This window comes from Catharus ustulatus, chromosome 7 (genome assembly GCF_009819885.2).
Source record: "Catharus ustulatus isolate bCatUst1 chromosome 7, bCatUst1.pri.v2, whole genome shotgun sequence".
NCBI lineage: Eukaryota > Metazoa > Chordata > Aves > Passeriformes > Turdidae > Catharus > Catharus ustulatus.
Window position 1 is genome coordinate 4,981,592 of NC_046227.1, and position 24,415 is coordinate 5,006,006.

At 44.6% G+C, this 24,415-nt stretch overlaps 1 protein-coding gene across 49 annotated transcripts in view; it reads right to left on the minus strand.

Moving 5' to 3' along the window:
* The window catches only part of MAP2 (microtubule associated protein 2), a 221,026-nt gene that overhangs the window by 50,163 nt on the left and 146,448 nt on the right, over positions 1-24,415 (minus strand). For 47 of the 49 annotated variants that reach the window (XM_033064520.2, XM_033064522.2, XM_033064517.2 and 44 more), the window contains one exon: positions 17,705-17,990. In XM_033064520.2, coding sequence (XP_032920411.1) covers positions 17,705-17,966 — 262 coding nt within the window. In that variant the 5' untranslated portion in view covers positions 17,967-17,990. The remainder of the gene's footprint in view (positions 1-17,704; positions 17,991-24,415) is intronic. The other 2 variants (XM_033064545.2, XM_033064544.2) reach the window with 1 other exon arrangement.

Consider the following 24,415-nt stretch of genomic DNA (forward strand, 5'->3'; position numbering starts at 1 on the left):
TTTAGAAAAGCCAGTTGTTTTTCCCAAAAACACTCCTGTGAATTACCACAGCCATATTTGTCTAAAACTGAAGTGCTGGGTTAATCTTTATTTTACACAAACTATTTAATGAGATATTAAAAATCTCCACCCACTGGCAAAGAACATTACTAATTTATACCTTGCAATTCACTGCACTCCTGGCTGGTCACCTGGAGGGCAGTGACTGCAACAGTTCCCTTGGCTGCTGCCAACAGCAAAAGTAGATGGATGAATACACCAGAACAACTAGCAAGCAATGAAAAAAAACAAAGCTGACTTGAAAAACATGAATTTGAAAAAACATTTCAAATACATTAATATAAACTTGAGGATAAATTCAGCTTAGAAATCTAAAAATGCTGCTTTCCTGCTGTCAGGGATGAGAAGTTCTGGCAGCCTTCCACATTGGAAGAAACAAATCAACTGGTTTTTGAGATGAGGCTACGTATGATATAGATGCCTGCTGGGGGAGGAGACTACCAATAGCAGCTCTAGTTCTGTTCTTCTATTGAACACCACATCCCTAGTATGAGATGAAACTCCCCTCTGTGGTTAAGTAAATCAAATTGAGCTCCATAACCCCATCAATCAAGTCACGCATGTGGCCAGTCCTATAGATCAAAGAACAGGGATACTCATTTAAAGCCCAGCAATCTTCCCAGCTGCCTTTCACAGGCCTGCACCTCATTTTGGAGCTTTGCACCTCATTTTGGGCTGCTTCCACACCTGATGGATGCTGGGGGTGCTTCTTGGTTCCTTCCTCTTGTGAGAAACACAGAACAGACACTTCCCAGACCCTCCCAGACTCTCACACAGTGCTGCTGCTGCTGCTGCAGACCAATGGACTGGACACAAATCTGGAATCCTTACAGGTCCTGACAGCTCCCTGTGCTGTGAGGCACACACAGCCTGCAAAAACAAACTGGGAAAACCTGGGAGAACGAACCTGCAGCTTGGCCCATCCTCCTGCAGACACACGGGGCCCTCCCCACACCATGGTGTGCTGCAGCACCTTCCATGGGCTGGAGACAAACTGCTCTTCCAGAAAGCATCCTTTGATATCTGGTACAACCCTGTTTGGATTTTGCTTTTTCAGAGCAGGAAAGAGCATCACCCTGACATAAGAAAGGGCATAGAGGACAGCACAGAGTGCCACAGCTACAGAAAACCCTGCATCAATTCCTGCCACCACTTCACACCTGAAGGATGTGATATATGGCCCTCCTGTCAAAATTTTCACCAAGCTACTAATCACAACACCATGGACAAAAGAACATCATCAAGACTATACTATTAGCTCAGATGAACAAATCAAGACTCAGTGAGGAAGACTGTTAAAAGCATCAATTTTTGAAGCTTATGTTCACATGAAACTTTTAATGAAAGACTCTAATTAATTTCTGATATAGAACATGCAAGTGTGTATCAGGTTTAGTATCCTGGAGCATATCCAAAGGAAATCCCCTTGGTCAACTGCTCTCCATCAGCCAAGCCACTACAATCCTCCTTCCAGCAGGGTTAAGACAAATCATTAAAAAAATGTCTCCTTTGTAATAGAATTTATTTTTGTTCCCACCCAGCCTGGTTCTCTAATACAAATAGGCTCTACAAGCCCAGAAGACAGTTCTCACCCTCTCAGCCCTCTTCCTGATTTAATTTGCTTGGGACAAAGATAATGTTCCACAGGGAGCTATGTTGGAGGGTGAAAGGCAGTCTCCTGAAAAATAGAAATTTCTATTTCAGGCTACGCAAAATAAGTAAATAAAAATACAAATGGCCTTTGGGCTTGTGGTTTTTGTTAGGTTTGTTTTGTTTGGCAGTGTTCTTCAATCAAGAAAGGCTTACTTCTGAACACTCTGCTGATGGATATTTTGGGTGACACAGGGGGCATAGGCAGTTCATCAGAAGAGCAATGCTTTTGCCATACATGACTGCTGCAAAAGGACAGACTTTTCTGTACTAATGGACACTATAAATAGAAGATCCAGTGGGTAAGTCAAATCATCACAGGGCTGCTATTGAGACTTTTCAGTTTTCTTATGGTTCAGTTAAAGTTCAAGGCAGTCTAATGATAAAGAACAAAAACAAAAACCCAAAACAAAACAGAATAAAAACAAAAGCAAAACCAAAAAAAGAGGAAAATCAGGCAGTTTGGATGCTGTGAATGCCGAGCTATGTATTCATTAGACATGGTTTTGCTCGTAGACATTTATTTTCCCTCTCTTTAAACAGGCAAACTCTCTCTGACTACTTCATGCCACAGAAACAGCACTAGCATACAACAAATTACAACAAATAGATTTTACAACTAATATATTTATTTCTTAAAAGCAATAAGGGGCAGAGCTTTACGTTAGACTCCAGCAGAACAAGGAACAGCAACGTGTCTTGTCTTTGCATTTTGTAGAGAGTAAAATGCTGCTCCTTTTTACCAAGGTGTCAGCTGCTCATGACACAGGACACAGACAGAGTTTGGTTCCAGGGAATACAGTATCTAAAGTATAGGCAGTCCTTAAATGGGATATCCATAACAGAGAGAACACACAGTGAAAACCCTCAGCATGGACTCTCCAAAGCCCTGACAGGGAGCAGGCTGAGGTGAGAGACCAGGGGCTGACAGAGCAGGACAGAAGTTCTGCCGCTCCCTCAAAGGTCATTTCAGAGCACGCTGAAATCCAGCAGGGCACAGGTCAGCTCTGCCCAGCTGCTGCCAGTGCCACAGCTGTTCTGTGCCAGGGACAGAGGACTCTGCCCTGCTGAGAGGACAGAGCCCTGTCTGGGGCACTGCACTAACTTAATCCAAAGTTAAAACACAAACAAAATTAAGCACTCTGTGCTCCTGGTTTTGGAAGAATTCTTCTACAAACCCCAGCACACCAAATCAGGAGATCCAGAACCTCCTTGTCCCAGAGATGACTTGGGGACACAAACCCTTTCTAGAGTACTAAGATGCTGAACAGAGGATGCTGAACCAGGTGCTGATGGAGAGCCACAGCCTTCCCTCTTGGCTGTGTTTGGAAGGCCTGCTGCCTCCAAAGGCTGCTGCCCTCCTCACAAGCACAGTCCAGGGGAGCCCAGTTCCCACCCCAGCCACTCTAGCACAGAGTATTTCACCAAAGCAGGCATCATTCAGATGCTCCCTCCTCATCCCTGAGGCCAGAGACTTCTGCCTTCCTGGACAGAGACCTAGACTGGCTGGTAAATGAGGTTATATGCCAAAGACTGGCTACAGCACGACCCAGGATCCGGGATCAGATCCTACACAAGGCCAAGATGCATTTTCAAAGCTCTCCTTCGTTCCTTATTGATCCTGCTGCATTTGTCAACGGACTGCAGATGTCTCCACTGGCACATTACCTACAATACTTTTATTTCCCATGACAGCTTTCCATTCCATTAGCTTTTACAACATACATGTTTACCAGCCCCAGAGACAGATATACAGATGGTGGCAAGAGTCTTTTAAAAGATGTCTGAGCTTTCAGGTCCTGACATAAACATTTCCACAAAATAGTTTTTTAAAATAGTTTTTAAAAAAAATCTGCAACCATAAATAGCAAAAATCAGGTCTGTGAGATATCTCCACAGTGATGTGTGATGCCTCTTGTTTACCTGCCCTTTTAATGGTTGTCTTTCAGCCTCCAGCTTTTTTCCCCTCTTTCTCTTCCAACCTACCATAAACAGACTCAACTCATGGAGAAGCTGGGTTTGCTATGAACATTAATTTTCCCCTTCTTAGGTGAAACTGTTCAGCTGTTTGTTTCTGACAGCCCTCATCCACCTTTTATTTCCTCTGCCCATCCCTCTGAGCAGTGCTGTATGGTTTTTCTGAGGACTGGTTTTGACAGGAGACACTGCCCTAATGGGCAGGGCTCACAGCCTCTCCCTGCCTCACAGGTATGTGACTGGCACTGCTGCAAGGCTCCTGCTGGCAGTGAACTGGGAGCTGGTACAGCTTTTGCCTGCTCATCACCCCATGTGACAGGGTCACTGATCTCTCAGGTCACAGTTGCTCCAGTCAGATCAGAGTTTCTCTCCTCAGCTGTTCTCCTTTCCTGCCTGCAGTCACCTGTGTTTCATTACTGCCATTCAGCAAGACTACTCACCCCACTTATCTGTTGCTTCTTCCCACCTTGAGAACCCATCTCACAGCAACAGGGACAGCACCTCCTAATATGAAAATACCGTATCTCTCACAGGACAGTCTTCCCACATCAGAGCAGCATCACCCCTTCCTCTCTCTGGCATCAGCTCTACCCAATTCCACTAGGGTGGCAGCAAGACCTTGAGTTTCCTGTGGCCACAGAAGATGCCACCTGGTCTCTGTAAAGCATAACTTTTTTAAGGCATAAACAGAGTTTAACATGTTTGAACCGCATGGCACAAGAAATGCTCCAGGAGAAAACCAAAGGAAAGGGATGATAGGAGGGAGGGACAGAAAGAAGGAGACTGCAAATTGTGTCAAAACTTTACACACATTCATAGGGTCACCTGTCAAATACCTACCAAGAAAAACCAGTGAGTTCAGTTAAAGTAAAGGGTAATTAATGTTCCTGGAGCAATGAGGCAAAAGAAGGGATTATTAAAGACAGCTGCAGTGAGATGAAAAGGACAAAATAATATGTTTCACTAATTTTGCTACACTTTAGGGAAAGAACAGAGGCAGAGCACAGCAAAAGCATCAGCTACATGTATACTTGCAGAATCGTGAAAACAAAGCAATTTCAGTCAAGATGTCCCTGTCAAAATCCTCAGTGGGATTCAGAGCAGTTTCCAAGGTAACCAGCACTAATTGTTGGCACAGTGGAATCCAGTCAACAACAAAAGCACAAAGCAACCTGCACTGCCTTGTGAGGCAAAACACCCCACATATTCCTGCAGAAAGAAAAGATACAAAATGGCTATTTGCTATCTTTGACTATTTGAAAAGCAAAACAGGACCTATGGATTTCCCTCCCCCCGGGTGCTGCAATTCTGAGTGCAGCTGGGCTATAAACCAAATAGCAATTCGATTTGTTTAGAGGCATTAGCCAGTCCCCTAAGGACAGCTCCTGCATTCATGCACAGCTCTCCTGGAAGCTGGTGGATGACTTGTTTCAGTCAAGACTACTGAAATGTTGGGGGGAAAAAAAGACGCAGGCATCACCCAGTGACATTTGGGATGGAAAAACCAAAGATACATCTTGGACTTGATCTCTGGGATCACGACAGCTCTAAATACTGCCTTTTTGCATGAAGATTAAAAGACAAATGCACAGCAGCAACCAAAATATTATGAATAAGTTATACAAAACCCCAAAAAGAGCCAACAGATTAGTGCTTGAGACTGAAGAGGAAAGCTGTAATATAGCTTTACAGAATTCAAATACTGGCTTTCAAACAGCTTTTGTGAGTGCAAATATTTTGTTCTAAGTAGGTCCTTGATCTGGATGTTGGCAATATTAACAATAATTGGCAGGAGGTACAGAGGCAAATAATATGAACATCAGCTTTTAAATTAAATGCAGCCACAACACAACTGACAAGCATCATTTCCCTAATAAACTCGTTGACTTTAAGCTATGCAGCATCTGTGAGGATAGTGACAGATTAATTTAATCACCAGGATTCACAAGCTAACCAATAGAACAGGCCAGAAAAGGTCTGTGTTTTGGGAAAGGAAGAGCTCTGATGGTTTAATGCATTGGACTCCCAAGGTATGAACATTCAGATTACTGCTGGGGAAAGATGTATTGCAGTCACTGTGTGAGAAGGGCAGGAACATGTGGGCTACAGCTGAGTAGCTGGCACAGCAGCTCCATACCCTGGTGAGCCCCACTGCAAATGCATTACATCTCTGTGGTTTGGGGTATTCAACAGCTATGTTGTCCTTGAATTCTAGACTGTCAATCTGAACTACCAGCTCTTAACACTTTTGAACTTGATGATCTTGGAGGTCTTTTGCAGCCTTGGTGATTCTATGATTTTTGTGCTATCAGCTTTATGTCAGAGTAAATCTGGCACACAGTTGGGGTCCTGGCTGCAGCTGAGCAGTGCTGGCCTGGCTGTGCTCTGGTACAAACACAAGGCTGCAGGGTGGCTTTCCTGGGCACCCTGAGCTGCTCTGCAGCACTCCAGGAAGCAGCAGGGAAGCTCAGGCTGCCTGTCCTTGGATTGCTTCCACGTGTTCTGTGTGTGTTTCAGCTCCCATGCTCTGACTGAATTTTCCTGATCACTTTCTTCAGTGGGAGAGTTGGACACATAGTCCCAATCCCCAAGGCACACAGTGCAAAAGCTAAGGTGACTCATGCTAGGAGTCAGGAGTCATTCTGAAAGCTCCAGCGAGCCTCCTCCTCTGCCTCCCTAGCACATTTATTAGGCAGAGGCCTCTGCCATGCTGTCAAGCAGCTGTAGAACAAAACACCAAGGGACCAGTCCCCTCCTCAGCCCCCCCTGAAATATGTAAGTCTGTTAAAAAGGAGTCATAGCAATGTCAGTATAGTAATGCAGTGCCTTAAAAATGAGCTCTCATTACTGCAATACTTGTTTCCTGTGCATCCCCTGAGCATCCCATCTTCTTAAGTCTACTGCCTGGAACAAAATATTTACTGTCAGCATTTCCCAGCCAAATCAGAGGTGGGAAAAGCTATCAGTTCTGTTTCTTCTGATGCACAGGCAACACAATTTAGAGCAATATTGAAGCTGACAACACCAAGCCCTTAGCCAGAGCAATGCAGTGATGTCCCACTGCCTTTCCTGGGACTTGGTATCAGCTCAAAATAACACCAGCACATACTCTTTCCCCAAAAGTATTAATTCCCTGGACACAGAAGAAACCACTTAGAAAGAACCAGATATTTAATCCTTTGAATGTGAGTAAACACACATAATGGGTAACTCACTTTTAAATCAATATTAGTTTTGGATTGCAGTACAAGTTAACATGTTAAACAAACCGACTTTCAAGAACCTCTACAGAAGTCAATGAAGCATCAGCCACCTACACAAGGAGGTGATGCATCCCTTAAGGTTCATTTTTAGCTCCTTTTGGGATGATTTTAAACACTTTTTACAGTGCTTTCTCTGATCTTTTTTAAAAAGGACTCACAATATGCTATAGAAACTTTGCTGGATTTAACATTAACCTGTGCACATATTGTGTGGGATTTAGTCACGCCTGGTCAGGAAGACTGAAAATCAATTTGTCAATGCCAACAGAATTCTGGTTTAACCCATCAGGGGATATTTAACAAATAAAATGCAGCAATGCCATGCCCTGCTCACCTTAGTGCTCATGCTGTTGGTCCAGCCCAGCTCTGCATGGCTGATCTCTTCCAAGCCCTGCTTCCCAGTCCAGCCTGCACCTGTACCATGGCAGGTGTGTTTCCCCCACCAACAGAGGAATGGTGCTGCATCCTTCCAAAGGAGGATATGAAAGTGTCCTCATGGACAGGCAGGCTGAACATGCCCTGTGTCATGTACAGATTAATCCATTCCCACAGAAGCTATGCTGTGGATGGACTTTCAGAGCAGCTCTCAGCCCAGGTCAGCACTTCTCTTATCTCTCCCCCTCTTTTCTGGCACTGCTCCAGCTGAAGGGAGCCTTGCCTCTGACCAGGACTTACTCCTGAATGGTCACACAGCCTGCTCCTGTCCACTGCCTGCCCACTCTTGGAGAACTATTGGCTCACACCTCTATGCGTGCAGTGTGATTAGGAAAGAGAAATGTGCACCTACTCTTGAAGAAGGAAAATGTGAGAGATGCACATCAAAGCCCTCAGTGCATCTTCAGGGCCTATCTATGCACTGGCACAGGTTGTCCAGAGAAACTGTGTCTGTCCCATCCCTGGAAGTGTCCACACTGGATTGCTGGGATAAAACTGGAAGCACATATGGAGAACAAGATTAAAAAAAGGTAGAGACAGCATAAGTGAGAAAGGAGAAAGAGAAGGAAGAGCTGACAGAGCAATCGTTGAGAAGGATGACATATTCTAAAATACAGAGAAATGATGACAGGGAAAGGAACAAGAAAGCAAGAAAGCAACTCATACAGAGGAACAGCTAGGGATTAGTTTCAGCCCACCAACAACCTGTGCAGGCTGTGTTACCCTAGATGTGGCACATACTCTGAATTTGGGGTAAAAAAGCAACAATCACCACTGAATCCCATTCCCTCTTCTTGTATGTGGTGCAAGGATGTGGATGAAAACAGTTTCAGTAAATCAGCAAGATGGCCACATCTACACAGCACTGGCAGCTGATACATTCATAAAGAGGAGCAGAAGTATCTGTCTGGCCAGATGCATGGGCAGAGAATCAGACTGTAAATCAGATTTATCCTAACTGCCACAGTCTATATGGGTTGCTGGAAGCTCCACCAAACTGATCATGTATCATTCTGAATTAGTTTTAAGGAAAGAAATAGAAACAAAAAGCAAAGCACCTGGGGTTTATTTCCCCCTCCCAAAATACACTGTGGCTCCCGGTGAAACTGATTTCCATGAACTATTCAATCTACTCAGTCCTGAGTGAAATGACTCTCTGGGAAGCAACTAAGAGGTTTTCCTGCCCCAGAGCTAATGATATCTCTCAGTTATTTTCCATATACTGCATGCAACTAAAACTGAAGTTTTGGACAGTTATTTTCCACACACAAGAGAAGAGCTCACTCCCATGAGCTGATGTACACAGCTGGGTGCCTTGAGTTTCCTGCACTTTTGCATATCGTGGGGAATGCCTCAATACTAACAAAATCCCATGAAATAACCAAAACTGCATTTCTAAATCATCACTTCAGAAGAGGTTTTCCAAGCACCACTTACTGTGCTCTGTAGTCAGTCTGTGAAGCAGCAGAGAAAACGTAAATGTTTTGCTCAGAATGTCCCAAAGAACAAATGGCAGCATAAATACCATCACACAGACATCTCACTCTGAGTCAAATCTTTTGAATCTCCAGATTAGCCTTTGGGAGGGACAGGCACTGGATCATCAGTGCTCATCTGCCAGCTAATGTTTTGTACTGATTTCCATCTCTTCAGCTGGCAAAGGCAAGCAAATCTGTATTATCACTAGAAGGACTGAATTTAAAGTGAGCAGTTAATCTACCAATAGCAGGTCCACAGAACAAAAAACCCTAAAAAAACACTAGTACACACTAAGTTTTGCTGTCCTTACCCAGAGATAGTTTGTTCTCTATACTGTAACCTCACAGATTAAAGTAGCATCAAAAGACAAAGACAGGGGCTGTCCCTTGCTTCCTTCTATTTCCTTTGAGTTTCTCACTTAAATTAAAACCCAGATTGCTTTTGCTTTCCAATTTTAATACAGCGTAGCTCATCATGGTTTGTCAAATCAAGGAATTTGCATATTTATCTCTCCCTTACTTCTACTTTGCACAGAAAATATACCCCAAAGTAATGTTTTCATTTCCATGAAAGCGGAGGTGTCACTCACAGTGCAGGTGGCACCTCAGTGAGGAGGCACCTACAGAGAGAGGTCCCAATCACAAAGTGCTTGCCGTCTCTTCTTTGTCTCCCTTAACCTTGAGAAGCAAATGCTAGAGGAAAAGAGGAAAAAAACTTAAATCCTCCTTTCCTTTGTCAGCCAGCCTGACTGAGGCTCACAGACGTCACAGGGAGCCTGTGCACTCCTGAATGCTAAATAATCTCCTAGGCTACATACTTTCTCTCAGCGGAGCTTAAAAAGAGATTTCACTTTGAGCAGGGCCATGTTGGCATGGCAACGGGGGAAAAAAGCAATCAGCAAGCCTGGCACTACTTGCCAGGAGCAGCAGACTTTTTGTGACTCTCATTTCTGTGAAGGATGTGATGGTCCCTGCCTCCTCTCCACCAAAGTTAAACGTGTGCCCAGTGGGTGAGGAAGGGCTGATCCCACCCCGCGCTGGCAGGACCTGCCCCCATCAGACAGACCTGGGCACGCCTTAAGCTGAGGTGGAAAAGTGCATCAACCTAATACCTGAGCTTCCACAATGGAAAAACAGGAGGAAAGGATTTGTGAAGTGCAGGGCTGACTGGGTTTATGACCACCTTCACGACACAGGAGCCTGGAAATGGGGCCAGCAATGCTCACCAGCACGTCCCATGCCGTCACCTAAGAACCTGCTGCTTCCCTTTCAAGGTGACTTTGGAGAAGAAGATGCCATTTCAGCTCTGCCTGGAACAAGAGTAGCTGTGTGCCTGCAAAACAAGGCTCTGTTGTTTAGTAATGAACCTTCTTCCAAATCTTTCTGCCCTCAGGACCAAAAGTGGAATGAAAGATTACATGCTGGCACAGTCCCCAGCATTTCCACCTTGCAGCTGCTCAGTACCAAATATTGCCCAGTGTTTCTGAATGTCCTTTATGATGCCATCATGGTGATGGAGACCATGACAGATGCTTTAAACACAACAGTAATGAGCTTTTGAAGTGCCCCATCTCTACCCCTCTCAAGGGGCAGAGTTGAGCCCAGCCCAGAGGGAAGAAGCCTGTGGGGAGGTGGCACACAGTCCTGCAAAGTGCTCCACAGCTCTGCACAGACCCTGGCTGACCAGGGTAGCTCTCTCCACCCTTGTGCCTTTGCTCTGACTTTCACAAGTCCTGTCTACTTTATGTAATTCATAAATGTACAAGCTGTCTCCTACCACACACTTCATAAACTGAAAAGGACTCCAGCAGAACAGGCCACAAATTAGAATGTGTCCTCTGGGCACAACTGCCCCACCAGTCACTCAGCTAAGGCTACTGCTGGATGGTTGAGATCTGAACAACAGAAACAGGGAAGTCTGCATTTGCAGCCCTCATTAGAACAGGTACTTAAACATGGATGGTGGGGAAGGAGGGGATAGACAAACATAAAAAGCAGAGACAAGGTAAAAATGGAATTCCCAGAATGCATTCGATATTTGACATTTTCAGCAGCAATAACTCTCCTGGCCACAGCAGTCCCCCAGGAAGGGCTGCAGACATTTCCAAAAGGCAACTTTGACAAACAGAGCTCATGGCACACAGTCTAAAGTGGCTGGAACATGTTATGAAAGATGCTTCTTCCATATCCCAGCCTTGCTGTTCCTTGTTACATCTCTGAGGTTATAGATGATGTTTTCTGGGAGCACTGACAGCATCAAGTGCGTGCTGGTTGCCAAGCCAACACGCTCACAGGCACTCTGCTCTCACTTCTTAAGGAAGCACAGCTGCTTCTGCAGCGCTTGTATTGTAACAAGGAGACACCAAAGTGAATTGGAACACCAACAGGGAGCCCAAAGGAAATGGCTGGTTGATGCCTTCTCTTGGCCAAATGCAGCACTGATGTGGTACCCTGCAGCAGTTGGCTCTAATGGTTGCTACACCTGGGTTGAGATACAGTTCTTAAAAGCCAATCTGAACCACACACTCCCAGAGGAGCTCAGGGATAAAAAAAGACTGATGGCTGATGTTCTGTACGTGTCTGACTCCCAGCCATGGGAACCAACAGCACCTGCACACCAGGTTAGCTCACCCTGCTCTCTTTCAGACAGTAATTTCTGCATTCTGCCCACAGCTGTGCCAAAACCTCCAGCTCCAGCAATACATGTCAATCACTGACTGATTTCTGAAGCCCTAAGAGGAGGTGGAAGGGCAGAGCCAGCCCCTTAGGTTATGACTGGACAAACAATGATGTCTTACTGGATTGACTGATAGGGCTAGCCACAGAAAAACCTACAGAGATTTGTCTATAAAGTAGTTATTGAATATTTTAGAGTCAGGGAGAAGATAGCTGTGAGAAGGAAATGTGAAAAGATGGAATATCTATGCCTTTATTCCTGATCCTCTGCAGGAGAACAACTGAGAAGGACCTTTATACCAAGGTTAACAGAGAATAGTAAAATCCCCAGCATTTCCCTCAAGTGCCCCAGACAGGTTCTGTTGCCCCCACCTACATTGTCTTCAGCAACATTCTTTGAATACATCTCTAATATTCCAATAACATGTCTCAGAAAATGACACTGCACTTAACACAGAGAAGAAAAGTTTCAGATGCCTGGTACGTTTGCCTGTATCTAAACTGGCAGAGATGATGGTGTACAGTAATTACTGTCACATTTCCTGGGCAAAGGGAGGGAGATCAAAATGCCTAATTAACAGCTTCTTTCCCATGGGAGCCATCAATGACATGATAAGATAACTTCTTCCCGCTCTGTAAAATAAATAACAGAAATGGGACAAACCCAGCAGTCACATTCAGCTCTGAATGTCACTGATTTTACATCCTTCTGTGCATTTTGTCTGTGCTGCTCAAGACACACTGCTTGCTGAAAATGCACATCTGACAACAAGGCTGGGAGGCTCCTTAGGGAAACAGGCCTTTAGGGAGCTTATTGGGGGGGCTTACCAGCCCCCCAACAGGGACTTGGGCAGCAGCAGGACAGCCAGTGCAAACAGCCAGATGAAAAGGAAAGCTCTGACAAAAGCAGTCTTGTTGGAAAGACCAAAAATGCCTCCATACAAAGAAGGTCTGTTTGTATGTCTGCTGCTGGTGCCATCAGAACATTACCACTTGTATGGCAACAGAGAGAGAGAAAGGAAAAGGAGATTAAATGAGATGTCACTAGAGGAAGGAATAAACCACCAGCACACCATGGGACCAGGCTATGTCTCAGTGCATTTCAGCCTGGAGAGGTTGTTGCATTTAGTGACGCCAAGCAGGGAGCTGCCATTCTGCTCCATCACAGCTCCAGCCTGGTCAAGAGGGGCTGAGAGTCCCCTCAGCCTGCACAACCAAGCACCATGGTGATTTTCTAACAGTGCTGTGAGCAAAGTCCTCTTCACCTGGAGACTGGCTACTATGAGGCAAGGCTATGGAAGACAATGGGATACAGACTGCTTCCTTGACACACAGCAGGAGGCTCCAACAAGCTCAATTCCTCCCTTCAGCACGGTGGTTTGGGGTTTTTTTTGCATAGCTAACCTAAAGGGACTCTGCTCAAGAACTACTTGCTATGACAGGGCAGCCTTTCAGGCTCACATTCCCTGCACCTTATAGAAATATGCTTGTTTAAAAGGGTTTTTTTTTCATCAGAGGAATAAGTCTGTTCCAGATACCCATTTACTCCAGCTTTACAAACAAAGAGCTGAATTAGGATAAATTACATTCCAAGCTGTAATGTGGTTTGTCCCTTCCCAGTTTTCTCTTCAGTTGTTTCCTGCTGTCTGAATCCCTTCCTTTCTGGGGTAGTATCTGCCATCACACAAAAGCTGTTTTATCAGCAGATAAAACTGGACCTTTTTCTATTGTCCTTAGCTTATCTTACAATTTGCCTTTTTTCCCTGCCTCTTCCCACCCTTGTTTTGCTCCCTCATAGCCTCCATCTCTGCTGAGTCTGTTTCCCACATTTCTCAGCCCCTTACTTCTCCCTCAGATCAATACTGCCACTTCTTCATTCCTCTTCACAGGGCTAGGGCTCCCTCTTTCTGGTTCACCTACAGACTGACACACACCAGTGTCTGCATTTCCCCAGCCCCTCTCATGGATGTGGCTCCCTCTCACCCACCTTCCTCCTGACTCCAGGGACAAAAGTCCCAGCCTGGAGTGGGATTGCTGTGCCATGTCCAGGAAATTGCTGCAGCTTACCACAGTCCCTTTGCATCCCACATGGTCTGGGTTCCCTGCCAATTAATGAAGGGCTACATTTTGTCACTCTGGTATGACATGTTACTGTCCTTAATACTGTCTGACACCAGGACACAGACACTGTCCTGAGGCTCTGGTAATAGGATTTCAGGAAATGCTTTCTCTTCATCTGTCAAAAAAATAACTCATCAAATAACTGTGTGGGTAATCCAAACCCCCTCCAATTACAAACCTGAATTGGGCATATAATGAAGAAAGTATTTATTCAGTTGAGCCACTGTATATAAAGACATACTGTAGAAGATGCTTCACAGTGTTCACCACTATTAACCCTAGTTGTATAAATCTGACTGGTTAGTTACTGCATTACTGAATAAATAGATGCATTTTAAGTGCAAAAACCCAGACCTTTGTAGGTTGATGTTCTTTCAGTTCAAATAAAATTGATTATGTTGAATTGCTGGTTCCCAGAGAATGCTGCAGTGCATCTGTAGTCCTCCTCACTCACAACTTCCTCCCAGTTAGCTGACCACAACTTTCCAGTGAGCAAAGAAAAGTCTGCCACTCCTTGTGCAAGTCAGGCATATCTTGTTAGTCTACCACTGGGTCCAATCCAAAGCTTTCCTTGTCAGTCCACTTCAGAGTGAGTTTCTGAGGATTACACTATTATGTCCCTTTGCATCACACATTTCCCATGACATGAAAATGTTTGGCTCAACAAAACCTACAGGTCTCATTCTCCAGTCTTAATAATCCCATGGTCTTCACCAAAGATGCTGTGTGTGTGCAAGTGAGAAGGGATGCAGACAGGCATGAAGCAGGGAGAACACATCGAAATACAGTGGTCTCAGGCTGTGGGATGCTGCAGACTGCACCAAATGCAAGGTGTCTTCAGAAGCACCTCCAGAACAGTGTGGGATTTGTGTCTGGCAGAAGCACAGGGTTCAGCTGCTCTGCCAGGGGTAGCCCAAGTACATGTAAGAATTTATATCCACAAAATGAATACAGTAAGAAACAGGTGCTTTACTACCCACACTTACATCACACCCCTAATAGCTTCCTGTGGGCTATGCCAAAAAACCCAGCCTATTCTCTCTGCCTTTGACTTGGTTGGCTTCTGGATCAGGCCCTGAGGCTGCCCTGTCCACAGCTCTGTGCCCTCTCCCACGTTCCTATCGGTCTGTTTAAAAGGAGGGCATTGATGTGTTCCCATAATGCAGCCATTACCAGCACAACGCTGAGACAGATCAATCAAAGGCAATACAACAGCCAGATTCAGAGGATTCCAAAAATTGAGGTCAGACTCGGTATATCTTAGACACTGAGAGAGAGACATATATACACAAAGGCAAATTTTAACTGTGCAAATGTAAAAATGTCACTTGTAGTGATGGATTGGAAGTGTTTTGAGAAGAACTGTTCCTTCCTCTCCCATGACCATCCCCTGCCTCTGCATCAGTGTGGACATAAGGTGTCTGTCCTGGTGGCCTTATCCTAACTTTTCCCTTAACACACAGCCCTCTGCTTTTACAGCACTATCAATGGGTGTCCTGCTGCTTTGCTGTGCCTTGAAGGTTCAATTGCCCCGACACAGAACACCACTCTCTAGGAGAGGGCTGGTTTGTGGCTAAATCCCAGCTCCTGGGTCAGTCAGATGCAGTAGCCCTTCCTAAGGGGAAACACCTCAAAAAGCACCAGGAATTGGGTGATGGACAGCTGCCTGGCAAATCCCTGTTTAAACTCTGCTGCCCATAAGGTTGTTGCAGTTGCTGAGGATTTACAGACTCCAACATGAAGGCTGAGAAGCCAAAGATTTTCCTACGTTGCAGTGCTGGATTTGTGCCAGAGAAAATAAAATCCCTGTAAATCTACTCAAACCCACAGCATGGCTTAATTATCCCCATCGACTGTGGCTTCCTGTGCATTTTCTCCTTAGGTGTTTGGAGTTAGTAAGCTACTACAAATGATTAAATTATTCACATTATTGATAATTATGTGTATTGGAGGTTTAAAACCCTACCACATGCAATACCCCACTGAAGTTACAATCTGCAAGCAGACAAACACAGCAAAACTGAATTTTCTTGCATGTAACTATCCTGATTTCAATATTAAATTCTGAACTGAGCACCAAAAATCTAGAAGTCCTGCCTCACACTGCATTAAGCACATCCAGTTAGTAAATGCTAGTTAGAGGTGGCAATACACACTCTGGTCCCTTTCTGTCACTACAGTAAGTTGCTAACTGGTTTCTCCAAAAAGAGAAAAAATATGGAAAGAAAGGTGTCCTATGAAGGTTTGCCTTCCACTGACTAAATGTGGGCTTAGCCAGTGCCTGAGTGTGCAGTGCACAAGTTTCCAGAGCTAGGAATTCAGGCACAAAAGCAAGCAGTTCTAGGGACTTTTCCAGTGTTCAAGGACAAAGATGTCATGAGATAAGCTATATTAAGACTCCCAAACAAAAGCTGTACACATTGACAGTAAGTTTCCACACCAGAGATCTCAGAGTCTGACCAGGCAGTGAGAAAACTGCAGGGAAGGAGGAAATGAGGCCACAAAGTGGTGACTGGAGCAAACTTCACCTGGATCAAGAGTCATCTTGTTCCCCCAGCAAATATGTGTCCCCAGCACTATTGTATGCCCTAGAACATGCTTCCTCATTTTGTCTTGTTCTGCTTTTAACCACTTGCCTTGAAAAGCAACATGAAAAGGCACTACTCTAATGCCTGCTGATGGCTAGCAGTGGTTTTCTTCCTCCTGTCACCCATTAGGTGCAAACTCATTTAAATGTTTGGATCTCTCTCAGATCAGCACTCCGATCCAGAGCTTGAGAGGGTCCAAGTATTTCTCCCCTCCCTTTCTAATGATGGGAAATTCCTCTTCATCCTGTAAAGTTATCCTCACTTTTCCATATGTATGGGGGGACTTGTCCAACATGAGGTGACAAATCTGTGGCAAAGATGAGAAACACACTCAGTCTCCTCACTGCTAAGAACTACAGCATCTCACCTCTCCTGCTTATTTGTTGGCTAAACATAGAATAAAACTGGGTTGCACAAAGAGACAAGACCTTGTTATCATTTCCCCAATTATCAACACTGTGCTCACCTGAATGTTCCCACAATTTCTTTTACCTTGGCCAAAATTTGAAAGGCAATCTACAAGAAGAGACTTAAAATATATACACATTTACTTTTAGCAGAGATCTCAATTTCCAGCACAATTGCTTATGAAATGACTGTATAGTCCAGGAGCCTTAAAATTCTCCAGCCTCTGAGAAATTATGGATAGCATCTCCAAATGCTGTCAACAGCCAAAAAAACATTGCTAGAAAGACCTCTTTAGCATGCATGAATGGATGCATCAAGGGCAGTTGTGTCTATACAAGAGAAATTCTTCTTGCACTGTGCTTTTGGGGTTTGGAGTGGGAACTCTGCACAAAGATAATTAGCATTTACTTCTAAAACAGGAAACTTGCTTTGCATATTTCATTTTGACACAGTCACACTCTTTTTTTTCTGCAAATAACAAGCTGAATTCTAAAAACCTTACATAGTTTACAAATAGACTAAGTCCCAGTGAGCATCCAGTGAAATATGGCTGGGCAAGGATGAATAAATGCTGATACTGTATTGTGGTATTTCCAGCCAGAATGAGCAATGCATTATTTTGCAAATAGTACACGGTTTCAAGAAGTTCTTGTTACTTATGAGCAATAACAGGGCAATCCATCCTTACTGCACACACAAATGCACAACAGTTGAGCAGTTTCCTACTCCCTCATAGCCCAGAGAACCTGAGCAGCTGCTCTGTTGCCACATCCCTAGCTGGATAACCCTGTCTCATTTTACAAAGAAACCTTTCTGTTTCCTGAAGGTTTCTCAGAGCGCTGCCCAGAATCCTGAGTATGTAACATCTGTGTAAGCCTGGGTGAAGATGCAGCCTTTGCAGTGAAGAGCTAGTGCCCTTCCAAATCACATACACCCTCATGTCAGCTCCCACATGCCATGCTTGACTCCAGCTAGCATTTCCTCTTGGAGAAACAGCCAGGGGTCCGCAGAGCCCTGTTCTCTGCAGCAGGGCAGTGAGGTGCATTACCTGCAGTCTCCCTGTTCCCTGATGACAACTCTCCGTTGATCCCATTCTCTTTGGTCTGAGCATACGTCCCTGGCTGCTCATGGCCGCCCAGCCTCAGCTCCTCATCCTCTCGGTACGGAAATCCATTGGCACTTCTGACCAGTCCAGCACTTGCACCACCCTGATCCTTAATTTCAGGTGAATGTGGGTGTGAAGAAGCCTCTGTTAGCTGACCTGAAGTCCAGTGTGGTGCCTTGGCTTCATCTTTCCTATCCTCAGCCATGGCTCCTTGCCTTCAGCGCTTGGCCTGTAATGACATGAGCAGGAGAGATCAGTTCCAAATGGGTGACTGTGTCCCTGACCATCAGCACAAGCAAGGCACCAGCAGTGTTGCTGGTAAATTCAAGTCCAGCAGAGGAAAGAAGTATCTCTGTGTGTTTTTCCATGAGTGAACTGATTTAAACCCAAAAGAAACCACCAGCAGTAAAAATTATGGGTCGCGCCTTCCCTCTCACACGCCTTGCAATTATTAGCACCATTTTCTTGATAGCTGTCCATTCATTAATCTGACTTTAATGCATTCATTACAGTTAAAATATCAACCCAATTAATAAGTGAATCTGTCATCACAGTGCCACGACCTGTTCCCAAGGCAATAGAGGAAGAATGCCACAACTGCTCCAAGTGAAGCTGCTGCTGCAGTGGCACCCAGGGGGTGCCTGTCAGGCACAGGAGCACAAGGTGATGTGGCCTCCCCAGCACATGCAATCTGCCACTTGTCATGACAGAAGCCAAGTCTGGCAATGTGCACTGGGTTCCTGAACACCCATGCTGTTGGACCCCAGCTAAATCCTCTCTTACTTGCTATTGTGTGAACATTCATACACATTTGTCCAACTATTTTGTACAAAACAGTCCATGGGGAACAGCTTGTTTCTCACACAAGCATTTGCATTCCCTTTTACTAATCATTATTTGCTACTTCACAAATATTTCACTTCTGTTAGTTAGCTCTCCTTTTTCCAAGCCAAGGAAAGAAGCCACTGCATAAGCCATAGTGCTTGGCTATTCCTCACAGATAAATGCAGCAGTAGCTCCTCAATATGTAAACCTAGGAAGGCAAGAAATCATAATCATGTTTTGATGATACAGCAACCTCTGGAGAGGAGAAGGCCACCTGCCCTGAGTTAGCTACTTCGAAGTGGAAACCATCAGGCCTTTTCCAAAAAGCACTGCCACCTCTTTTTTTCCCTGGGAGAAGAAAACATAAAAGCAATGAGCACAATGCAGTCAACCAGCCACACAGCACAGAGGCTGAGCAATCTAGAAAAGGCAGCCCAAACTGGATAGTGCATATATTCTGCAGACATTTAACAAAAAACAAATCAGAAAAAGAAACAAGTTTCCATAATGTCAGGTCAGTTTGAAGAAAACCTCTAAACATGAGAAAAGGCTATTTGCCAGATAATCATTCATAATTGATAATTTGACCACTTTCTGATCAGACATTATAATTTAACAATAATGGCTTTCAGAGTTTTTTTTAAAAACCATGGTGAATCACAAAATTAGATTTCATTCACAATACGCGATTCAAACTGGAGTTCCATATCAAAAAGGACTAATAACTCTTTTGCCTCACAGTGAAATCATGTTGTTCTAGAAACTGCTCTGCCTGCTCTCACCCTCACCCAGCATCATTCCCTGGACGTAACTAACTGCATTAAGACTGAAGGAGCTGGTGAAACTTGCAGCCCAGGTTTTCCTCTGAGCTGCAATGAAAATGATGGGATGAGCAGCATCACAGAGGAAGGAGACATTTCTCAGTCAGAGGTAAGAAAATAGTAAACACACTCCACATCCCTTCGCTTTCCCCACCTCCCTTGCCCCAGTGGGAGACTCAACAGGGAGATATTCTGCATGTACAAACAGAGCTTCAAAGCAGCCATCTCACATCACAACAGCAGAGCTGATGGCATCATTACAAAGAACAGCCCAAGATGGGCAAAAACCCCCTCTTACAAACAAAAAAAAATACACCTCTGCCTCTAGATCTGTTTACTGCATGATTCCAGAGGACATTTTCTGATCAGAGCCTTTCCAAAGCATGAGGCCATGGGACAAATGTCTCCCTTTTTACAGGAATGAGCAGTTCACATTCAAAGCCACTAACACTTGGGATATGAGGACAGAACAAATCCTGTTTTGGGGAAAAAAAAGGAGACAATGCTCATTTATGTCCCTTCCGGAAGTTTAGGAAAAAACCACAAAAAGAGCAGAAAAAACAACCAAAGAAAAAGCCCAAGCTCTAACTTCCCTCACCAACTTCAGTGCTTTGAAGCTGACAGCAAGACCCAGGAGCAGGATGAACCTGCCCACCAGCTCAGCCCCTGGGTCACCCATGAGAGGAGCCCAGAGCCACAGTAGGACAGGGAAGGTTATGAAAGAGCCAAGTGTGGGAATGTGGCTCTGAAAATCACTGGGACAAATGTAATGGTTCCATTCCATCATCGCAGCTTGGTAGTTTTTGTCCCTGAAGTATCCTCCCTGCTTCCAGGTAGGCACTCCCTGCTTCTCTTGAAGCTCTTGAGAAAGAATATTCACATCCTCACAATGGACTGTGTCACAGAAGTCCCTAGTGAAAATAACAAAAGTGCTTTTATCTTTAAAAATAAATACAGTGGGCAGACTTCAATGCCAGCTGCGTGTATCTGGAGGCAGAATTTGGCTCAGTATTTCTAAAAGATGGTTACAGAGTAAAGCATGGATGAATTCATTCTTGTCTCTCTGTTATTCACCAAGTGCTCTCAGGGTTTATAATGGTAGGAGAGAAACAGCAAGTGAGTCACACAATGCATCTTTGTACTCAGCAATTTAGCAATGACTATCTGTTGTGTGCTGTGATTCATCCACAGCTTGGGTTAAAATCCAGAATGCACAGGTGTGCTTTGCACCATCAAATGAGTTGTTTTTCTTTCATTTCATTAGCATACAATGGAATTAAATTTATCAGGTAATGTAAATATTGACAGAAATAACCCAGTGGCCAGACAATATAGCAGAATTTAAACAGTGATAGCTATGTAACAAGAAAAAACCTGGAATAATTTGGACAACCTAGGGAAATGCTGTACTTCAGGAAAGCAAACAGTCCCTCTTTTTACCGTGAGTTTCTTATTCTTTGCATAAGCTGCAGTGAAGGCTTTCAAAAAAAAGATAGATAAGAAGGCAGAGCCAGTCCTCTAAAATGTCACGGTTCTTTAGTTAAAATTGATTTGGATCTTCTATAAGCCTTTCTTTGCTAACCATTAGAACAGAACTGCTTTATCAGGGAATAACAGCAGCAATCTTACAGCACATCCTTGCTTTTTGTCTAAGGTTGGTGGTGAGGGGGTGATCAAGGCAAGTGCTTCAGCACAGCACAGAGCAGTGGAGCTCACAGACAGTGCCAGCCTTGGCTGCACCAACCCACCAGCACAGCCCCTTACTCCAGAGCCATTCTGGCCCCCACCATGCCCACAAGCCATGGGGCAGGCTGTGGTAGTCACACAGCACATGACTGTGCTAACACTCCTCCCTCAGCACGTTCCTCATCCGGAAGTCGGACCAAAGTCACCCAAAATCTCAGTATAGAACTGAGGTGGGAAATGTCCCCTCCTTCAGAGGTGAAGTAGGTGCTGTTGAGCACCACAGATCACATCAGTAATACTGACTCTGCCTGTGGGCCATGCACTGCCCTCCCAAAAAGGCTTTCCTTGTCATTTTTGTGCCATGGAGGACGCTACTGAAGCCATTGCTTGTCTGGAGAGATCATGCTCCACTGGCAGCAGCAGTGATGCAGCAGTGAAGAGATACTTCACAGACCTTAAGTTCATGCTGCAACTCAGGCAGTGCACTGAGGGGACAGCTTTATGGATCTGAACTGGACATCTTGTCTTCTGAACTAATAACCTGGAGGAGAAATGATGATAGAAATGAACCCTTCCAGCTTTTTCAGCCATTTGGGAACTGCAGAGAGACAGAAAATACTAAAACACGGAGGGACAAATCTCATGGGGGATATGTGGTCTGACCTTGCAGTTACCTCCTCCTTTTGCAGGCACTCTAAATATATTTATTAATCCATATGCTCTTCCATGTGACACCAGCCCCTGCTGCCATGGCTGGGTTGAACCAAGCTCTGAACTCTACACACAGCAAATCACCCACAGTAATACAGCGTGAAGCCATGATATGCAAAACCCAAGATAATGCTAATTTAAATCTCCTGTCATGCTGGCTGTCCAAAATCATCTTAATGTTATATTAATACTGTCCTTGCATATTAACAGATGAATTTTCTACAAATTTCTTTCTTTTTAATACAACAGAATTAGGCCAATACTGAATACTTCTGCAAATAGCCTGCCTTCCTGCTTCAAGCCATATTTTCACCTGCTCTTGTATCCCTGAGCCCATTCAGAGTAAAATGAGATATTTAATTTAAGGGAAGCTAATTCACCCATTAAAAGAAACAGCCACCTGGACACATGGAGGAAGAACTACAATTCTAGTTCAGGCAAAAATCATCATTGGGGGTTTCTGAAGGGAGAGACAACACACTCCTTAAAAAACAGGAAAAACAAACCCTGGCAGGGTGTACGGCCTGGGAAGAAGAGGAGATGTGCCCTGGGTATGGCTCCAGGACCAAACCCTGCTTCCCAGAGGGCAGTTTAACTCAGGTGCACCACAGCACTGACTCAGCTGCCCTGAGTTGCAGCTGCTTCCAAGTCCAGAACCAGGAGAGGGAGGGGACTGCTCCACAGATGCAGGCTGGAGTGCAGAGATATGGCTAATGACCTCAGGTACCCAGGGCTTCCAGAACTCCTCAACTAGACAGCCTAGAAGAGATTTTTAAAAGAAATTTAAGAAATTCAAAGAATTTCTTTCTGAGCAAAGAAATTAATGAGGTGACATATTTGTAATTTTTTGCAAAAAGAAGGGCACCAAGAATTAAAGGACAAATTAAGACCTGTTGAAAATTAGTTACACTATACACAAATAGGGTGCAAACTTACACTAGTAAATAACACAACAAAAGAAATTTCATGACCACACACCAACAGATGCTAGGCACAGTGATTTAAAAGGTCCCAATGGAATTTGCCAGTAAATTTAACTTACTAACAGCTTACATCTAGAAGAATCAAGGAAAGCAGGGAGGCAGAAGGTGGGAAATTTAGATGGACAAGTTCCAATAACCTCCTGCCACCATCAAAAGCTCAGGCTGTAGTACAGAGTACACAAACCTTACCAGTGCTGTTGTCTTCGTGGACTCTCCACATATCCACAAAACAAGAAGGCCAATTTTTAGATGCCATTTCACTCCTGCATTTCAGCTAACACACATCTCTCAAATTAATGTGATTATTTTCAGATGTGAGTGGTGTGCTTCACACTGCTCCAACAGAATGACAGAACACAGCAGGGATAGGGAGAAAAATCTCACAGTGTCTGATGGGGACCATGACAGCTTCCTAAGAGGAACACACAGTCATGGTCCAGAAGCCACAAAACAATTAACAAAGCTACACTTAAATGTCAAAGTGCTGTAATTGCAGTAATATGGAATATTATTAGAGAGAATTATACATTTTCTCCATGGGAGCCACTTTACTTCTCTAGTTGAATAAATGATGAACAAATATGATTTATTTCTTCCTTGTCCACTGCTTGAGTTATTAGCTTTCAGCTAGATCCCTCCTTCTTGACAACAGGAGCAAGACTATCCCGTTAAACACCACTCTGCATCCCTTAAAAATGCAGGCAGTGTTCATCTCCTCACACCTGTACTAGCATTTGGTGGGGTTTAAAGACTTTTCCATTTCCACAATGCCAAGAGTTAGTCAATAGCCACATATTCTTTGTACACAATCCTTTTGATTGTACCTCGGATTACGAAATGGATGAAAAATAACAGACGATGCCTGGACCAGAGGCTGAACAAAGGAAGCTTACTGTGGGAAGAGGAAGAAAACAAACCACAATCTGCATGCCTGCCAGAGCTGAGAATGAGGGATGGCTGCAGCCTAGAAAGCAGTGGATCACACCTGCAGCACTGGCACAGCAGAGGCAGTTCCTCTGATCCCTCCTGAGCACTGTCCAGGCCTGTGACAGCAGAGATTTAAATCCTCCTCAGAGCTCCCAGCTGAGCTGGATAGCAGCAGAGCCAGGCAGGTGGGAGGGGTGGGTCATCCCAATGCAGAAACTGCCCAGGTCCTAAAGAAAGGGGAATGCTTTCACTTTGAAAAAATGTTCATCTGACCAAGCTCTGTGCTGAGCTGCAAACCCTGCTCAGCCAGGTGATGCACCCAGGAGCTGTACAGAAGGGATGAGAAGCAGCATGTTGCATTTCCACTGGTAGGAAGCAGGTCTGTCCCCGTGCAGAACACAGGCACAGGTACAAGAATGAACCACTCAGTTGTTACTCCTTCCTCTCTTAGGAAGCTGTTCGTTTCTCTGGGCTGCTGAAATGCACCCCAGCTGACTCCTCTTGGATGCTCCCCTCTGAGACATTTTGCCCAGCTTGGAGGGCTACCCTCACTCCCATGCTTAGGGACCATGTACCAACTTTCTCAAGCTCCAGAAATGTAAAACTGTGTGCCCTTCTCACTTGAAATGGTGACATCATGGCACTAGCAGCTTGTGACTGAAAAAAACTCCAATAAAAAAATCTACTAGAGCTCACTTCCA